The sequence below is a fragment of the Sus scrofa genome, chromosome 2 (genome assembly GCF_000003025.6).
Source record: "Sus scrofa isolate TJ Tabasco breed Duroc chromosome 2, Sscrofa11.1, whole genome shotgun sequence".
NCBI classification, from domain to species: Eukaryota; Metazoa; Chordata; class Mammalia; order Artiodactyla; family Suidae; genus Sus; species Sus scrofa.
In genome coordinates, this window is record NC_010444.4 from 59,234,271 (window position 1) to 59,251,536 (window position 17,266).

The following is a 17,266-nucleotide window of genomic DNA, read 5'->3' on the forward strand; positions in this document are numbered from 1 at the left end:
TGGCTTTGTGGGAACCCACCCTAGGACATGGAGACCGTACAGCAACTGCAGACATAAGGTTTTTTAGGTTCTTTATTATGAGAGGTGAGGCAAACTCAAAGAGGGTCAGTGGCCTGGTGGGGTGTGACCCCAACCAGCTGGCAGTCAGGGCAGGGTGCCATATGCCCCATTTCTCATCTTCGGTTCATCCCTGGGGCGCCACCATCACTCAGCAGATTCTGCGTCAAACCTGAGGTCCTGAAGAACCTCGCTGATCTCTTCCATGGTTTTAATTACCCTACAAGAGTGGATGGGAACTATAAATAAAACCCAGATGGGGCGAATTAGCTGCCGCTGCGCAGCTCTGAGGGGGCTGTGGCAAGCCCCGGGCCCTCCTGCCTGCCGCCAAACCTCCAGGCAGCACTAGCAGCTGGGAGGACCATTTGGGTGCCTGGGAGGAGGGGTGGTCCCTTGGGTCAGAGGGATAGAAAGAAAAGGCCATCTTGGGTGGGTGGATGCCATCAGAAACGTGTGCTCAGGGACTGTGACAGATGCTAAGTGGGTGTGCATCTGTGCGCCTGGGGGACTGGAGGCCAGAATGTGCAGATGTGTGCCTGGTGGGGCCCAGGTGACTGTCTGAGCTCCAAGTTGAGCCATGTGAGCAGGACTGGAGCATGTGAGGTGCACAGCCATGCCCTAGAGATGTACAGTGAGTCTGGTGTGCAACTGTAGGGCATGTGTGCTGAGGGAATGTATATCTAGGAGCCACCAGATGAGGACTCTGGAGTGCGCACCCTAAGGGTTGTGTGCAGGTTCAGAGGATTGGCACAGCCTGACCTTGCCAGCCCTGGGGCACACCTGGCTGGGGATGGGTGCCCAAGGATGCGTGTGCAAACCAAACATGGGGACAGCGCTCACTTCATCTTCAGCTGGTCCATCTGCATGGTATCCTCCTGCTCAGTCAGCTCTGGTGTCCCCATCAGCTGTAGCAGGGCCACCTAGTTGGGGGGTGGGCAGCAAGGAGGATGTCACAGCTGGCAGACCATCCCCCTGCCCTCCCATGTGTTAGGAAAAGATGCTGAAGCACCAGGAAAGCCAGCACCACGGTGGGGCCATAGGAAGCTGAAGTCTCAAGGGGTGCTACTAAGCCCAGGAGGAATCTGGGGTTAGGTTTAGGGGGCTCCTGAGGCCAGAGGCCGAATGGGCGGGCCCTAGAATCAGTGCAGAGCACAGCACAGGCGCAGCCTCATGTAGGCAGGGAAAGGAAATAGTGGTGAAATCTCGGCCAGTGATTGGTGGTCCAGGGTGAAGTACGTGGGGTCTCAGGGACCAGCCGGGGCTTTATAATCCCAGGGTGGATGTAGGCCAAAAACCTCGACTGAGGAGTTCCCTTGTGTCACAGCGAGTTGAGGAACCCGTGTTGTCCCTGCGCGGTGCAGGATGGGAATCCCAATGTAAACTATGATGCAGGCGTGGCTTGAGGTGAATTTGGACTGGGAATGGTAATACATCAGCAGAGTAGGCGGGGCCATGGAAACCTAGAGGGAGGAGCCGGCCCAGAACCTAGGGTGGGAGTCTAAGGTTACTCGGAATGGGACTGGGACACGGCCAGGAAACTCAAGGCCCCCAATCTTCAGGGGGTTGAGTACCACATCTGGGGTATTGGCAAAAGCCAGAGAAGAAGGAGCGCGGTAGGGGCGGAGTCTGGGATAGAGTAGGCGTGTCCTGGGGCTAAAAAAACCTGGATGTAAGTGGAGGCAGACAAGAGGGGACTAAACCTGAAAATTTCCAGTGAAACCTTAATGGACGACTAAAGTGGGGGCAAGAAGAAGTGGATTCTGGGGCGCCAGGGGCGGGACTTGAGAGGACGGAATCTGGCCCCTCCCCCAAGTGGCGCCCAATGGGCCAAGGCCCGAGAGACAAGCCCTAGAGTAGGACACACTGCTGCCGGGCGGGGCCTCACCGTGGCCAGGCGCGTCTCCTCCAGCTGCTGCAGCCTGCGCACGTGGCTCGCGAGCAGCGGCTGCTGTCGGGGTCCGGTCAGCTCCGCCTCCACCGCCAGCACTTCCCGAGAGGCGGCGGTGAAAGCCTGGGTCACCTCGTGTACCGTGCTCCGGTAGCGCGGGAAGTCGTAAGGCGGGCCGCTGCTCAGGTACTGGCGGTGGCCTCTGTGGCAGGTGGGGGTCCTGAGGCTACGGTCCCAGCTCTCAGTCCCTGCACCCGAATCGACCACCTGAAAGCCCCCCAAGAAGTGTCCCTGCCCTGGACCCCAGAGTATGGAGGACGTTGTGAGTACCGCAGGGTAACCCAAAACGGGCCCACCCCTGCGCATGGGGAGGGGGAAAGATCTGGTCTCCCTGTAAATCCCGCCCCACCTCTGACACTGCGTTCGCTCAGGTTCCCAGATTCTTCCCACGGCGCACCCGTCCCGCGAGCGGGCTGGGTGCTGAACCTTGCGACTTCTCCTTTCCCCTACGCCCACACTTACTCCTCCAGCCGACGGAAGGCCTGCGCGCGCTCAGCCTGCAACTGGTGGATGCGCTGTACCAGCACCCGGATCGGGGCATCTTTCTATGGGGCGGGGGGCAGGGCTGGGGCATGAAAACGGCGCCCTCGGGCCTGCACCGCCCACCCCATGCCTGTTCCCGCTCGGGCTCGAGCTCACCCAAGGCCACACCAGCTCCTCTCTTTCCGGGCCTCCCGTGTTATCCGCAGCCTCAGGAACCGCGGAGACAGCCGACTCTGCCGCGGCCTCGGCGGTGATCATGACTGCGCAGCCCTGGCCCCGCCCGGGAGCAGGTTGCATCGCTGCGCCAGGCGCCCCCTGGAGGCCCGGAGGCTTCTAGACCCAGCCTGCGGCAGGAAAAACTTGAGCGATCCTGGGGAAGACTGGGAAGCGAAGACAGCCAGCTTCTCTGTCCTGACACTCTCCAAGCACCCCCCACTCCCTTGTTTCCGTCCAGCGCCTGCCTTCTTAACATTTTTGATCTTGAAATGTACAGGTTCACTATAGAGCAAGGGTATTCCTCGGTTTGTTTCCATACGATGTCAACGCTCGACTTCCATCTCCTCACATCCCATCTCCACTCAAATAAGGAATGGAACCTGAGGTGATATCCGTCATCTAATGCCATAAGCTTGTGACAAGAGTAGAATCTGGAGTTCCCGTCATGCCTCAGTGGCTAACGCATCTGACTAGGAACCATGAGATTGTGGGTTCGATCCCTGGCCTTGCTCAGCGGATTAGGAATCCGGCGTTGCCTCAAGCTGTGGTGTAGGTCGCAGACACAGGTTGGATCCTGCGTGGCTGTGCCTGCGGCGTAGGCCAGTGGCTACAGCTCTGATTAGACTCCTAGCCTGGGAACCTCCATATGCCTCGGGTATGGCCCTAGAAAAGACAAAAAAAAAAAAAAAAAAAAAAGAGTACAATCTGAACGCAAGTTGACACTGGAGTCACTGGAACCCAGTCCACAGCAGATTCCCCGGGAACTACTCAGAAATGAGCTAGGAGAACCTGTGCAAAGGCCCTGATGTGGGAGTCTGGGGCAGGGCTGAGGCCAGCAGGGGTTCATATTAACCACAGAGGCCTGGGAGCTGGAGATAGAGCTCATGGGGTAGAGGAGAAAAATGGTGGTAGCCTGGCCTAAAGAGAAGGGGGTAATTGAACAAGATGAAAATCAACCACCTGGGGTATTAAGTGACAGCCTTTAGATGACACTCCAGGTCTCAGCTGTTTTTATTTATTTTATTTATTTATTTATTTTTGGTCTTTTTGCTATTTCTTTGGGCTGCTCCCGCGGCATATGGAGGTTCCCAGGCTAGGGGTCTAATCGGAGCTGTAGTCACTGGCCTACGCCAGAGCCACAGCAACGCTGGATCCAAGCCGCGTCTGCAACCTACACCACAGCTCATGGCAAGGGCAGGGACCCAAACCCGCAACCTCATGGTTCCTAGTCGGATTCGCTAACCACTGCGCCACGACGGGAACTCCTCAGCTGTTTTTAGGAAACACTGTCTAGGTTTGGGTTGTCATCTACAAGCTCCAATTTTTGCAAGACAAAAAAAAGGCATTGTCTTACCAGGGAACTACAACCCTCACCCGATTTGCTGGGGCCTGCCCTTCCCAAACATCATTGGTCTTGGGTGGGGCCCAGAAGCTAATGGTCAGTCCAAACTGAGAACAGGTGTTTTATGTGAGATGAGGGTGTTCCTTTCTACCTGCCCACACTTGAACACCTTTAGGGCCCAAGAATGAGAGTTGTCAATGTGCCTGACCAGACCCCATCAGACACTAGGCTTAGTCTATTCTCAGGTTATAGATAACATAACCCAGATGGGCAGGCTATGTGTGGCTCAAACTTTCCTGTGCTGTGGTTATGACAACTTCAGATGGGAAGGGCAGGGACCATGGCCCATTTTACAGATAATACAGCTGGAACCCAGGATAAAGGACCCCCATGCACTATGACAAATTGGGTAATAGCAAGTCCCTAGGGGAGACACCTACACTCAACCACCTCCCCATTGGACAGACCAGCCACAGGGACACCAGTTACTGCTCCAGTCAACGAAAGGGAAACTTTATTGAGGCCCCAGGGCCATGGGGCTTGGGCAGGAGGCTGCCCTGCAGACAAAGGAGAAGCTGGTGGAAAGGTCTTATTTGACCTTCTTCTTGGGGCGCAGGTTGTTGGTGTGGCCACACTTCTTCTTGCGGCAGTTCACCGCGCGGGGATGCAGGCGAGCATAACACCTGAACAAAGACAAGAAGAAGTGATAAGGGCACACCCTGACTCCCTCCAAACCAAGGCCAGCCCAGCCCCCACATCTGAGAGTGCATACTTGCGGCAGATCATCTTGTCGCAGTTGTATTTCTGAGCGAGCTGGCGGAGGGAGGGCTCGATGATGCCACCTCGCAGACGAAGCACCAAGTGCAGGGTGGACTCTACATGAAATGAAGGGTGGAGAGACAGCAACTAAGCCTAGGCCCAGCACCTCAGTTCCACAAGTGCAGGGCAGCCTCCACCACCCTGTAGACCAGAGCTTCTCAAGTGTGATGGGGACACATCAGAATCTCCGGGGTGTTCTATGTGTAGATGGACACACCACCCCATTCCACCCCACCACCTGCATCCTGTTATTTCCCACCAGTTCTCAGGGGGGGTCTGAGACTAGTATATACCAAAAGTGGTGTCCATCTGAGTTTCCCCACAGGCAAGGCAATTATAAGTGATGCCTTCTACTTTGCTAAGCAATATAGCTAATCTTTCACTGCAAAAAGTGATGCTGATTTTTTTACAGTAGCTGTCACATTAAAACACGCACAACTTAAATTTTTAAAAAAGGTGAATAAAAACATGTGAAACCACTGCCATTTGAAAACACAGGTGGAGATCGTAAGATGCTTTCCAGTGATGAAAACAGTTATCTTACAAAACAACACTCTCTAGCTCTATCAGGTCCTCACCCTTAATAACCACCCCTCCCCCTGCGGCCCTGTTCTGGTGCCAAAGAGGCTGTCAGTGCCTCTTCTTGGGTCGCAGGTCTCACTGAAGTCCTATTAGCCACTTCGCCCCAATACCTTTCTGGATATTGTAGTCTGAGAGAGTGCGGCCATCCTCCAGCTGTTTGCCAGCAAAAATCAGACGCTGCTGGTCAGGTGGGATGCCTAGAGAGAGCACACTTCAGTTACAGAGGATCTGGTAAGCATATTACTGGCAGCACTCCCCTCCCTCCACAGAGCTGCTCCAGGATTACCCCTAATATGTTAAAAGAGAAACTGATAAAGACGACAAGCTGCCTCAAGATGACATGGGGGAAGCACTAGCAAGGCTGACATCCGTCCACACAGGACAGCAGATCCCCAGGGCTGAGGAGCTCCCTACTGGACAGAGTACCCAGGCCTAGCCCAACTCACCCTCCTTATCCTGGATTTTAGCTTTGACATTCTCAATGGTATCACTGGGCTCGACCTCAAGGGTGATGGTCTTGCCCGTCAGGGTCTTCACAAAGATCTGCATCTCTGCGTCTGCTGGGAAGAATGGGGAGAAAAGAGAGAGGTTGAGTGGCGAGCACTGCAGGTCCAAGCAGTCTGAGCTCACAATCTGCCAACCTTAGTCTCTCAGACTGCCAGCCCTATGCCTGCAATAACCTCAACAGCAGGCATGCCCCAGTACCTCTTTCCATCCACCCTTTCCACGCCTTTAGCTTCTCCTTTGAAGTTAGAATAAGAAGTACAGCGATACGGCACCACCTTGCCAAGCATATTTTCCCATGCATGGTTTGGAAGTCCCAGCCTTTCTCTTCTCTGGCAGTCCCTGCTCTTCCTGAAATCTGGGTGGGAATCCCATCTTAATAGCATCTCCCCAACACACACTACATCCCCCCCACCACAGTCCTTCTATTTCCAAACTCACAAACCTAAAACTCTCGCTTCCTTCTGGGTAATGGCCTAATTCTCAGACCACACTTCCTGCCTTTGATTCAATCCATAAATAACTAACCACGTGCCTAATACTTGTTTACAATAGTATCAAATGGTCGCCACTACCAAACTCTCTTTACAGATAAAGAAATGGAAATAGGTAGCGACCCAACTCAGGCACTTGATATTTTTAAATGGGCTGGCAGAGTGCCTGGCCCAAGTAAAGTTACATAACTAATACCTATCCCGACAACACAACATCGTAAATCAACTATATTCCAATAAAATTGAAAAAAAATACCGACCCCTATTAAATCAAACTTATCCCAGGGAACACGTCCTTGCCTTTTCCCCCTATGCCTCGTCTGATAGCTCGGGCCGGCAGCAGGCTCCTCTTCCACAGGCCGATTCCCCTCCTGAACCCCAGTCCAGGCTCCCAACCCCGACCCAATGCACCCTGCCAAGCCACCCCACAAAGCCTGACCCGCATAGAAGGGTGCCGGGCACCCCCTCCGCTGCCTGGGCCCCCACGCTCCCCCACAGCCTATCGCCCACCCTAGCCCGGGGCCAAACCGCAAGACCGCCGCCACCGACCTGCTCGGCCGCCTCGTTGAAGAGAAAAAGGGCGGCGGAACCGGAAACCGGCGATTCGCCGCCGAAAGCGCCTGCGCACCGAGCACGCTGCGCGCTTGCGTCACAATCCGCGCCGTGCATCCTGCCCCGCCCCATGCTGGGTGCTGGCGAATGAAGCCACGGCGTCTGTGGGCCACCGTCGCCCACCTGCTTCCGGGGGCGAGCCCCGCCCTTCAAGGCACGTAGGAAGACTGCCGCGCTTTTCCAGGTGTTTCTGCTGGCTGTAGACTCCCCGCAAGTAGCGGTTGAACAGAGTAGGGGAGACTATTTGGTGCTTAAACAAAGACATTAAGAAGAGGGTCTAAGAGGCACGAGTCCATACAGGAGGCGGCCGGAACATGCCGAGGCCTGTGGGAGTCACTGGACACTCTCTGGCCGCTGTACACAGATGGATTTCAGGGCGGTGCCTACAGGAGCAGGGGGAGCAGGTGGAGTGGTGCATTCACTCAAGAAAATGAGGTGGGACCCAGAGTCCTGTTTGGAGTATAGGACGTTGGGAACTCAACAGCTAGAGTGCTGAGCGCCGGAAAGAGGTGAAGACTGAGATGTTACCTGTGGGCTTGGCAGCCTACCTCATTTATTTCCTGGAACATTCCTAGCGTGTGCCATCACCCCCCAACCTTGGACCAGGCAAAAGCAGAAATCTGGGAAGAGGGCTTTAATAGCATACTTTCTTAGTGCTTCAAGATGAGGGGACTGTGTGAGAATGTCTCTTGGGGAATGAGACCCAGTCTTGCTCCCTTAGGAGCCCACCTTAGGGCTGAGATTTGGAGAAGGAATTATTCAGGAAAGTAAGGGAATAATCTTGTGAGGAGTGGGAATAGCACATGCCAAGGCCTAGGCGGCGATAGGAAGTAGGGTTATTATGGCTGTCCCCACCAAAGACTCTACCCAAAGCAGCCACATCTTACTAGCCCAGTGGTGCCTGGCTCTCCATAACCATCTTGTCCACCTTCTGAGCTGTTGGGCCCAAGAATAGAAGGAAGCCACTACTAGATACAGTCTTCCCTTTGTAACAGAGTCTTTTTATTGATAACTTCCCAACAGCATCTGTAAACATCGGGTACAAAAATATTCTGCTTAACTCTGTTTTCCATGGTGGCTCGGCTTGCTCCACAGAGGCCCCGAAAGAGCCCTGCTGGCCCCTCAGAGTCCACACCTCTGGTCAGAGAAACATGGGCCTTACCAGGTTCGAGGCCAAGTGGATGGCTAATCTCTGCCTTGAACCTTCCACAACTGTCTCGAACCTTCCACAACTGTCTCAGAAACCTTGAGCTAATGATTGAAGAAAGTACTGAATACTTTCATTGGAGGGAGGAGCAAGGAGACAAGAATTTGTAGATGCAGGGATGGGCTAGGATGAACTCAGACATGACAGTGCTTGGCCGCCTTGAGGAGGTCCTGACCAGGGTGCTGGGGCAGGGGACATCTGGATCTGGTCTCTGGGAATCTGAGTGTTGTTCAGAACAGATCACAGGCCTGGCTCTGGAAGTTTCCTTGAGCCCAACCCAATGACTCCAGCTGGGCTGCTTGTCCCCTGGCCTGGCAGAGGGGTCTACAGAGGAGAGATATTCTCAGTGAGGAAGGGGTGGGAATGAAAGATCCCCAGGAATTCCATATTCCAGAGAGGGAGCCTTGTCCCCCAGGGGGCCCCAAATGACAGAATAGGGAGGCAGAGCTGACCATCATGGGGCAGGGCTATCTGCTGCCACCTCAGACATGTGGGGTTGGTGCTGCCGCTGCTCTGAGACCCCTTGGAGCTCCCAGGAGGAGAGCTACTCGCCTGGTGTCTCCTCGTCATCTGTATGGCTGTGGCCATTGATGGCAGGGGAGCCAGGCCGGACATGGGACAGGTCCTCGAAGCCAGGGCTGAGGGAGGGCGAGACTGTGTCAGGGCTGGTGTCACATGAGCCTGTGCTCTGTTCCGAGGTGGCAATGGTTGTTGTGGTGCTGGGAGGGATGGGGTCTTCATCCTCGTCTTCCAGGAGGGACGCCTCCGGGATGTCTGGGGGAAGGAGGCCCAGGAATTGGCTTAGTCACCATGCTAAGTCACTGTGATTAGGAATTAACTGGGCCCATGACCCCTGATGGCTCCCCCAACCCCATGGGACCTGGTTCATTTTATAGAGGCCTGAGTGCATGAGAGGTCCCTCTTCAAGGTGAGGTTAAGGACTCAGGTTCTCTGGGGTCAGGCCTAGATGGGCCCTGGGGTAAAGTATCTGGGCCTGGCTCTGCCCTCTTGACTGTGTCACCTGGGTCTGCTCCTCCCCTGCCCATGCCTCAGCTCCCTGCTCTAGGAACTGGGAATGATGGCATTGCTTTCATGCCTGTGGTTATGTTCCTATGGTTATTTGTGCCTGTGGCCTTTGTGGCCCTGGGGTGGGGAGCTGTTGGCCCATTCAGCAGACTGGTGGACAGAGGCTCAGCATGGAGGATGCTGCCCTCCCTCTGACAAGTCACTGCTCCTCTGGGCACAGCCTACACCTCATAGCCTGGCCCCTAGAAGTACATGACATTCACTGGGGTAAGGACTATCATCATTCTTCTTTTTTGGCCACACCCGTGGCATGCAGAAATTCTCAGGCCAGGGATCTACCTGAGCCACAGCAGTGACAATGCTGGGATCTTTGACCTGCTGAGCCACCAGGGCACTCCCAGGACTGTCATCATTCTTGTCCTCATCCCCTCATGTGACCTCCCATGAGGGAGGAGACTCTGGTCCCAACACCTGTTCAGCAGGTTGCTGAGACCAGGCCGGCACCCCCGCCCCTGCCCCCAGCTTCTCTGGACCCACTGCCCACCAGGGCCTGGGCTTGGTGTCAGCCTGCGGTGACCTTCTGGAAGCCAGCCCTGGGCTGAGGGCATCAGCATCCAAGGGCGCAGAGCCCAGAAGCAGGATGCAAGAGCTCTGGGTGACACTTACGGCTGAAGGCCTCCGGGTGCTGCCTGGCCAGCTTCCCTTTCAGTGTCCTGTGGGGGAAGGGAAGGCACACAGGGCTGAACCTGCTGAGTGGACTGGCTGCACCTGGTGCAGGCCATGAACCCCTGCTCCCAGCTCTGGGCAGGTAGGAGTGGGCAGACCTCCCCCTGACTGCTTGCCACACTCTGCTCCAGGCAGGAGGGAGGCCCAGGCACTCAGCCCTGCGGACCTCCCACCCCCAGGATGGGTGGCAGCTACCCAGCTGTCACGTGGCTTCTGAGTGCCCTCAGCACTGGTTCTGCCCACAGTGCCTTATGTCTATCCCTCTTCTACCAGGACAGCCTTCCAGGAAGCCTCCCTTGCCCCCTCTTCAATAAGTTCTCCTTGGGGTGACTTTCGTCCCAGACTGTCTCTCCATCCCTATGGGGAGGATGTCTGTGTGTGGCCAAGAGTGCTGACTGTCCAAACCCCAAATACTGAATATGGGCACCCACGAAACAGAAGCACCTGCTTCCATCTTGAACCTGCTGGTGTTTTTCCTTTTTACCTGAAGTAACACAGTTCTGTTTACAAATAAGTACAAAAGGGTCCTCAGAGCAATCTCTCACCCCTGACTATGGGCAACCAGCACCCCCACCCCCACCCCACCCCCGGCCCTGAAGTACCAGTGCTGCCACTTGCCGCCCTCACAGCCACAGCCACAGCAATGCAGGATCCAAGCTGTGTCTGCAACCTACACCACAACCCACAGCAATGCCAGATCCTTAACCCACTGGATGAGGCCAGGGATTGAAACTACATCCTCATGGATACTAGTCAGGTTCACTGCTGCTGAGCCACAACGGGAACTCTTGTCTTGTGATTTCTGCACACAGCTTGGTCAAGGAAACAGGGTGCCTTCAATTTGTGGCACCTGCACTGCCAGCAGGTGCAGCTGCCCCTGGAACAGAGGAAGTGGCACAAGTGGGCAGAAATACAGCTGCAGTGCCAGCTTGTTCCAGACCTGGGTGCCCCAGCAGCAGTTGTTAACGGCAGCAGTGATGATGCGAGCTCCAGGTACTGTCCAGGACTCTGTGTAGCTGCGGATTGGACATCATCTGTCCCTGTCCTCAGGGACGCCAACTTAAGAAGTACCCCTGGAGTTCCTGTTGTGGCGCAGCGGAAACGAATCTAAAAACCATGAGGTTGCAGGTTCGATCCCTGGCTTCACTCAGTGAGTTAAGGATCTGGCGTTGCCTCAAGCTGTGGGGTAGGTGGCAAACATGGCTCAGATCTGGCATTGCTGTGGCTCTGGCGTAGGCTGGCAGCAACAGCTCCGATTAGACCCCTAGCCTGGGAACCTCCATATGCCGTGGGTGCGGCCCTCAAAGGACCAAAAAAAAAAAAAAAAAAAAGTACCCCCAAAACCTGGCATTCTCATTTGCCTCCTGACAAAAGACCTGGGCAAAGGCCAAGGAGGACAGGAGGCTAGCCTTTCATTGTCTGCACCAGCCTGCCTGATGCATCCTGGGTCTGGTGCTATGCTATATTTTCAAAAAAGAAGTAAAATTTAAATTCAGTAAGTCTAAAGTTTTCAGATCTTCTCCAATACTAAGTATACATTGAAGACTCATAAAACAAATGAGCTAAATCCCCCTACTGCCCTGTTATGTGGAGAGAATGGCCCTCGTTGAAGAGGAGAGTAACCTGAGGCTTGGATGGGGAGGCAGAAGTTGGAGGGCCAAGCACCCACCTGATCCTGCGAAAGATGCTGTCCAGGTCCCGTTTCATTTCCACCAGGGTCCTTGTGTGGTGCAGGAAGCGCTCACTCATCTGTTGCAAGCGGGCACTTGACAAGTTGTTGAAGTTCAATAGCATCTCATTGGTCTTCTCAAAGCGGTCCAGCCTGGGGCAGAAAGAGGACACCAACTCCTCTGTTCAGCCTCCAGGGACCATTCCCTTGTCCTATGGAGCTCCACCTGGTGTTTGAGCAACCTAGCAAACTCCTATTCAACTTTCAAAACCCTAATCATGTGTGCCCTTCTTGGGTAGCCTTCATTCTCTCCCTCAAGCAGATTCTTTTTTTTTTTTGCTTTTTAGGGCTGCACCTGCAGTATATGGAGATTCCCAGGCTAGGGGTCCAATCAGAGCAATAGCTGCCTGCCTACGCCACAGCCAACACTGGATCCAAGCCAAGTCTGTGACCTACACCACAGCCCATGACAACACTGGATCCTTAGCCTACAGAGTGAGGCCAGGGATCAAAGCCGCAACCTCATGGTTACTAGTCGGATTCATTTCCGCTGCGCCACAATGGGAACTCCTCAAGCAGATTCTTTGATTCTTCTGATTCCTGTAGCTCCCAGGTTGTTTCTCTAGCCCAGACCTGACATCATGAGGCCAGGAAGGTTCAAGTCTGATTTTGCCTCCTCTCAGTCTGGGAGTTCCCCAGGGCCAAGTGTGAATCTGACTTAAAGAATTAGAAGGGAGATGTGTATTGCTGAGACCTAAAGATATCCAGCACCCCTGTCACAGGGCAAGAAAGGTAAGATACAAGGTTTGTGCTATGTTATAAAGCAAGAAGTAAGGAAGAGCTTTGGGCTTAAAGTCACAAAAATAAAGCCCCAGGAGGAGTTCCTGTTGTGGCTCAGCAGGTTAAGGACCCAGTGTTGTCTTAGAGAGGATGTGGGTTCTGGTCTTGCTCAGTGGGGTAACGATCCGGTGTTGGTGCAAGCTGCAGGGCAGTTCATAGATATAGCTCATATATGGTGTTGCCGAGGCTATGGTGTAGACCTCAGCCACAGCTCCAATTCAACCCTTGGTCCAAGAACTTCCATATGCCACAGGTGCAGCCATAAAAAGAAGCCCCAAGAGACTATGCTTCCTTCCACCCAAGATTGTGTCAGCTGTTACTCCCCACAGGGCAGGCCAGATTTAAGGTGAGGCTGCAGTGGCCACAGTGCCAAGCCCCAAGGAGGGCAAAAGCCCTCTTTCCCTATCCTTCCAAATGACCACAAGTGCCCTGTGGAGACAGCCAAGGCTCTAAGAGAACAGGTTCCCAATCGGAAGTGAGCAGACTGGCTCCCTTAAATCCCTTAGGAGCCCTTTCCTTATCCCGAGTCTCCCCAATCCAGGTCTCAGAACAGGAGCTGCTGCTGCCCCCGCCAAACTGCCCGCAGCTGCAAAACAGTCCCAGAGCCCCGCTTCCTGTGCCAAGGCCTCGCCTCCGGGCCAGGAAGGAATTTACTTTGGAGCCAGCCAGCGGATTTGCTCATTTCCTTCATTTTATCACCAGTGTGGGCCCGAGGTAGAGGCGGGCAGGGCAAGAATGCTGGCCAGCAAGTGGATTCCTTCCCACGCCAAGGGCCCAGGCCTTGGCCATCACTCACATGTTTTTCTGGGCCAGGATAATGGCATTGACATCGTCTGCATTCACCATACTCAGGATGCGGCTGCAGAAGACCCTCGAGGCCGAGTCCGGGGGGTCCATCTCTTCCTCCTCCTCCGCTGCCTGAAACAGGCAGGAAGAAAGAGTCTTCAGTCTGTACCAGGAAGTGGGGGAAGTGGAGAGGAGGGGCTGGGAACCCTGCAGGACCATAAATTGGTCAAGGCACCTGAGCCTAAGCTTTGTCATCCCAGGAATTCAGGAATGTTTTGAGAACTACAGGGATTCATATTTTTAACTTGTACCCCAGCACATCAGACTCTCATTTCTCCCACCTGCACAGCTCCCCCGTCCATGTGCCCTCCTCCCACATCCCCCTGCCTTTGCCACCACGGGGCCTTTGCACCTGCTGTCCCCACTGGTAGAACATACATGGCTGACCCTCAAATTATGGCCCCCTCCAATGCCTTCTCGCCCAGGAGGTTTCTGATAGCTACCCCTACTCTAGTCACTCTTATCACTTCACCTTGTTTTAACTGCTGCACTGGCACATCTCTTTCTGAAGTTATCAGTCGACCCATTTGCCTGTCACCCCTATAGCAACGTCAGCTGCAACAGAGCAGAGGCATGTTGTTTGTGCTCACTGCTCTGTCTCCAGAGCCTGGCCCAGAACCTGGTTCACACCAAGGATTGGGAAAATTAGTTTGGTGGAGGCAAACGGACCCTTTCAAACCCAGCTCTGAAGCTGGATTAGAAGTTAAAGGCAAGAACGGGAGTTCCCTTCATGGCTCAGTGGTTAACGAATCCGACTAGGAACCATGAGGTTGCGGGTTCGATCCCTGGCCTTGCTCAGTGGGTTAACAATCCGGCGTTGCCGTGAGCTGTGGTGTAGGTTGCAGACATGGCTCGGATTCTGAGTTGCTATGGCTCTGGTGTAGGCCAGTGGCTACAGCTCCGATTACACCCCTAGCCTGGGAACCTCCATATGCCACGGGAGTGGCCCTAAAAATGGCAAAAAGACAAAAAAATAATAATAACAATAAAATAAAATAAAATTTAAAAAAAAAAAAAAAAAAGAAGTTAAAGGCAAGAACTTGGGGCACTGGCAGCCAGGCTGTGGGTCCCAGCAACTCAGATGGCTTGGTAGCCTCCAGCTTCCTTGACACACAGATGCCATCCCAGGAGGTGAAGACTTCCTGGACCATGCCAGGGCAGGAGGGGGCCACAGCTTCAGGACTGACCTTCCTGAGGGGGTTCAGGAAAAACCCAGAATCCTGACACAGCTTGGCTCTAGGGACTGCACATTTAATGGCCCACAGAAAGGCCCACATGCAATTGATTATATTCACACACAGGATCAGGAAGGGCTTTCAGAGCCTGCTAACTCTACTCCCCTCTTTGTTACCTACTGTATGCTAAACAGGACACCAACTTCAAACACTGGCAATTGTTATCATCCTTATTTCTATATGACAAAACTGAGTCTCAGACACTGAAGAACTGAGCCACTGTCACATAGCCAGTGAACTTGAGTCACAACTTAAATGCCACGGTCCACAGGATCCACAAACTCTGGACAGATGTTCAGTATCCACCTGTGACAGAACAACTGCTTCTTACAGCAGCTGATTCCTGCCAGACTTCTGATTTTTTCCAGAAAAAAAGCTGAGTTCTTTAGTGGCACAGTAGGTTAAGGATCTGTGTTGTCATTGCAGCAGCTTGATCCCTGGCCTGGGAGCTTTCGGATGCTGCAGCATGGCCAAAACAAACAAACTGAAACATATATTTTTCCCCTTATGAAATCGCCTCATTTACAAATGTTAGCAACTAACACTTTTTTTTTTTTTTTTTTTCCCCAAAGCTATAGAGGCTGAGAGTACATATCTATTTGTGCTCTGAATCTAGCTAGGGTCTGCAGCCTTATGTGCCTTCTGGAGATGAACTGCCACACCTGATGAAACCCCCCTCCCCCGCCCCCAATAATCACCATGTTTATTTTGTTCTGACTGTGTGCCAGGTATGGACGCTCACAGCCTCCACATTTCCAAAGATCATATATAAAGAGGATACTTGGGCTCTCAAAGGACAGAGGCATGTGGCAGGAACCCCACAACTAGGCCTGGAGGGCAAAACATTTGGACCCCGGGAAATGGTTCTGCTTCAAAGTAAGGCTCTTTCCTGTCTCTGGCTCCCAGATGTGAGGGCTGAGAGATTCAATGCATACTCCCTCACCAGCTGCTTCTCACGGGAAGCCTTCCCTGACTAAGTATCGGTCTGACCCATATACAGGGTGAAAAATGATCCAGTATAGGCACTAGTCCCAGCTCCAAATATATTTATGGGGGAAACACGCAGAGAGGGAGGCTCCGTGACCTTAGGAAAGTCACCTCACCTCCTGGGTCCTTCTCATCCAGAAGCTAGGAATAACAAAGAATCAGAATCTCACAACACTATCTTTGGGTAATGAAACCAATAGTGATGAGACAGTGGACTGGTAGCAGGCAGTTTCTCCGAGGGGAGTGTTAAGAAAACCTAGGACTGGGCCAAGAATCACTATTCTAATGAGGGTCTCCCCAGTGCTTCCAAGAATACAAACGAACACTTGTAAAACACTTCATTTAATCCCTAATCACCCCTGAGAGGCAGATAGACTGACACTATCATTTCCGAAGGCAACCAAGGCTAGAGAGGTGGGCTCAGTTGCCCAAGGTCACACACCTAGGCAGAGAGACGCCGCGACTCCACCTAGATCATTTAACAGAATTTAACTGGGCTACCCCAGCTCTGCAAAACCCCCCAGTGCGGCGGGGCTCACAAAGCCCCTCAAGCCCCGCCCCTGTGAAGCCGGGAAACTGAGGCCTAAGCAGGGAAAAGCCCGGTTCTGGGTGATATAGCACAGCTTCAACATAGACGCCCCCAACTCTGGCGCCCCGGATCCGGATCCAGCCCACGGCGCCGTCCGCGCGTCCACTGCGCAGCCGGGGAAACTGAGGCCTGTGCGCAGGGTGTCCAGATGTTGCCAGCGGCGCGCCCCACCCCGCGACAGCCCGGGGACTGCTCCCGCCCGGCCCAGCTGCCCAGAAGCCCCTGCGTCCCCAGCCCCACCCTGAACTCGGCCCCGGCGTCGGTGGCAGCAGCACCTGCACATCTGGCGGCCTTGCTCGCGCTTCCGGGATGGCGCCAGTGCCGCCTCAACGTCATCACGTACCATGAGTGCTAGCGCGCGTGTCCGCAACGTGCCCGGGGCCGACTTGCGTGCGTGGAGGCGCGGCAGGAAGAGGTGGGACTTAGACGCAGTTACTGTTTGCGGGGAGGGGGTTCATAACAAATAGCCAATCAAGCAGTCCCTCGCGCGCCTGCGTAGTTTCCAAAACCCTGCTCCTTGGCAGCCCGGAAGGGCGGGGGGAGGGGTGGAGAGAGAGGCTGAAAACACGCCCAGTTTTGTAAGTGGTAAGACAGAGATCCGAGAGTGGCGGGCATTCCCACAAGGGCATATAGTGCTCTAGTGGCCTGTGGTCGACCCAGACCCACGTGTTATGTTTTCCAGGCTGGGAATCAGACTCATTCCGCTTCAAAAATCCCTGCTCTGCTTTTGGTGACCTTTTTCTGGCCAGGCTAGGGGTCAAATCAGAGCTGCCGCTACCAGCCTATGCCACAGCCACAGCCAAGCAGGATCCGAGCCACATCTGCAACCTACACCACAGCTCATGGCTACACCGGATCCTTAACCCACTGAGCCATGCCGGGGATCAAACCTGCAACCTTGTGGTTCGTAGTCGGATTCTTTAACCACTGAGCCGCAACGGGAACTCCGGATTAATTATCCTTAGTTATTGAGGCCTTGTGATATGTGTTACATATTATATATCTTATTTTTCTGGTCCTCAGTTTAACTGTGAGTCCAGGTGAACACAGGATCTGCCTCTTAAGGTTACCAAGAGCTTGGGAG

The 17,266-nt window shown here is 54.0% G+C and overlaps 3 protein-coding genes and 1 long non-coding RNA gene across 11 annotated transcripts; 1 reads left to right on the forward strand and 3 right to left on the reverse strand.

The window, feature by feature from the left end:
• Nucleotides 55-2,801, reverse strand: C2H19orf60 (chromosome 2 C19orf60 homolog). 3 transcript variants are annotated; one of them, XM_003354143.4, is made up of 5 exons: nt 2,645-2,801; nt 2,468-2,550; nt 1,943-2,147; nt 898-977; nt 55-277 (listed from the first exon to the last, which is right to left on the reverse strand). In XM_003354143.4, exons 1-5 carry the CDS (start codon nt 2,783-2,785, stop codon nt 205-207), a joined length of 582 nt encoding a protein of 193 aa, XP_003354191.2. In that variant the 5' UTR covers nt 2,786-2,801; the 3' UTR covers nt 55-204. The 3 variants fall into 3 exon arrangements, with proteins under 3 accessions (XP_003354191.2, XP_005652989.1, XP_005652990.1); XM_005652932.3 differs by having other exon boundaries at nt 1,943-2,171; XM_005652933.3 differs by having other exon boundaries at nt 1,943-2,193.
• LOC106508380 lies at nt 1,941-2,991 on the forward strand. Its single transcript, XR_001305188.2, has 2 exons — nt 1,941-2,267; nt 2,377-2,991. It is a non-coding gene; the product is annotated as an uncharacterized LOC106508380 (long non-coding RNA).
• UBA52 (ubiquitin A-52 residue ribosomal protein fusion product 1) lies at nt 4,532-7,242 on the reverse strand. 4 transcript variants are annotated; one of them, XM_005652916.3, is made up of 5 exons: nt 6,995-7,242; nt 5,894-6,004; nt 5,558-5,644; nt 4,819-4,921; nt 4,532-4,729 (listed from the first exon to the last, which is right to left on the reverse strand). In XM_005652916.3, exons 2-5 carry the CDS (start codon nt 5,994-5,996, stop codon nt 4,636-4,638), a joined length of 387 nt encoding a protein of 128 aa, XP_005652973.1. In that variant the 5' UTR covers nt 5,997-6,004; nt 6,995-7,242; the 3' UTR covers nt 4,532-4,635. The 4 variants fall into 4 exon arrangements, with proteins under 4 accessions (XP_005652973.1, XP_013846730.1, XP_013846724.1 ...); XM_013991276.2 differs by having other exon boundaries at nt 6,706-6,996; XM_013991270.1 differs by lacking the exon at nt 6,995-7,242 and adding an exon at nt 6,746-6,808.
• KXD1 (KxDL motif containing 1) lies at nt 8,031-16,623 on the reverse strand. 3 transcript variants are annotated; one of them, XM_013991423.2, is made up of 5 exons: nt 16,526-16,623; nt 13,322-13,443; nt 11,686-11,838; nt 9,957-10,003; nt 8,031-9,038 (listed from the first exon to the last, which is right to left on the reverse strand). In XM_013991423.2, the coding sequence occupies exons 1-5, from the start codon at nt 16,526-16,528 to the stop codon at nt 8,809-8,811; spliced, it is 555 nt and encodes a 184-aa protein (XP_013846877.1). In that variant the 5' UTR covers nt 16,529-16,623; the 3' UTR covers nt 8,031-8,808. The 3 variants fall into 3 exon arrangements, with proteins under 3 accessions (XP_013846877.1, XP_005652988.2, XP_003123566.1); XM_005652931.3 differs by lacking the exon at nt 16,526-16,623 and adding an exon at nt 16,423-16,485; XM_003123518.5 differs by having other exon boundaries at nt 8,038-9,038; nt 16,458-16,545.

Bases quoted from the DNA above. Each gene is read 5' to 3' on its own strand.
- UBA52 (XM_005652916.3), bottom strand. From the start codon at position 5,996: ATGCAGATCTTTGTGAAGACCCTGACGGGCAAGACCATCACCCTTGAG. The intron at 5,645-5,893 runs GTGAGTTGGGCT...TGCTCTCTCTAG, and splicing joins TAAAATCCAGGATAAGGAGG to GCATCCCACCTGACCAGCAG. The intron at 4,730-4,818 runs GTATGCACTCTC...GTCTTTGTTCAG, and splicing joins GACAAGATGATCTGCCGCAA to GTGTTATGCTCGCCTGCATC.
- C2H19orf60 (XM_005652932.3), bottom strand. From the start codon at position 2,785: ATGCAACCTGCTCCCGGGCGGGGCCAGGGCTGCGCAGTCATGATCACC. The intron at 2,172-2,467 runs GTAAGTGTGGGC...CTGGGACCGTAG, and splicing joins GCCTTCCGTCGGCTGGAGGA to CCTCAGGACCCCCACCTGCC. The intron at 278-897 runs GTGAGCGCTGTC...CCACTCTTGTAG, and splicing joins ATGGACCAGCTGAAGATGAA to GGTAATTAAAACCATGGAAG.
- KXD1 (XM_013991423.2), bottom strand. The intron at 11,839-13,321 runs GTGAGTGATGGC...TTTCTGCCCCAG, and splicing joins ATCCTGGCCCAGAAAAACAT to GCTGGACCGCTTTGAGAAGA. The intron at 9,039-9,956 runs GTAAGTGTCACC...TCCTTCCCCCAG, and splicing joins GCACCCGGAGGCCTTCAGCC to ACATCCCGGAGGCGTCCCTC.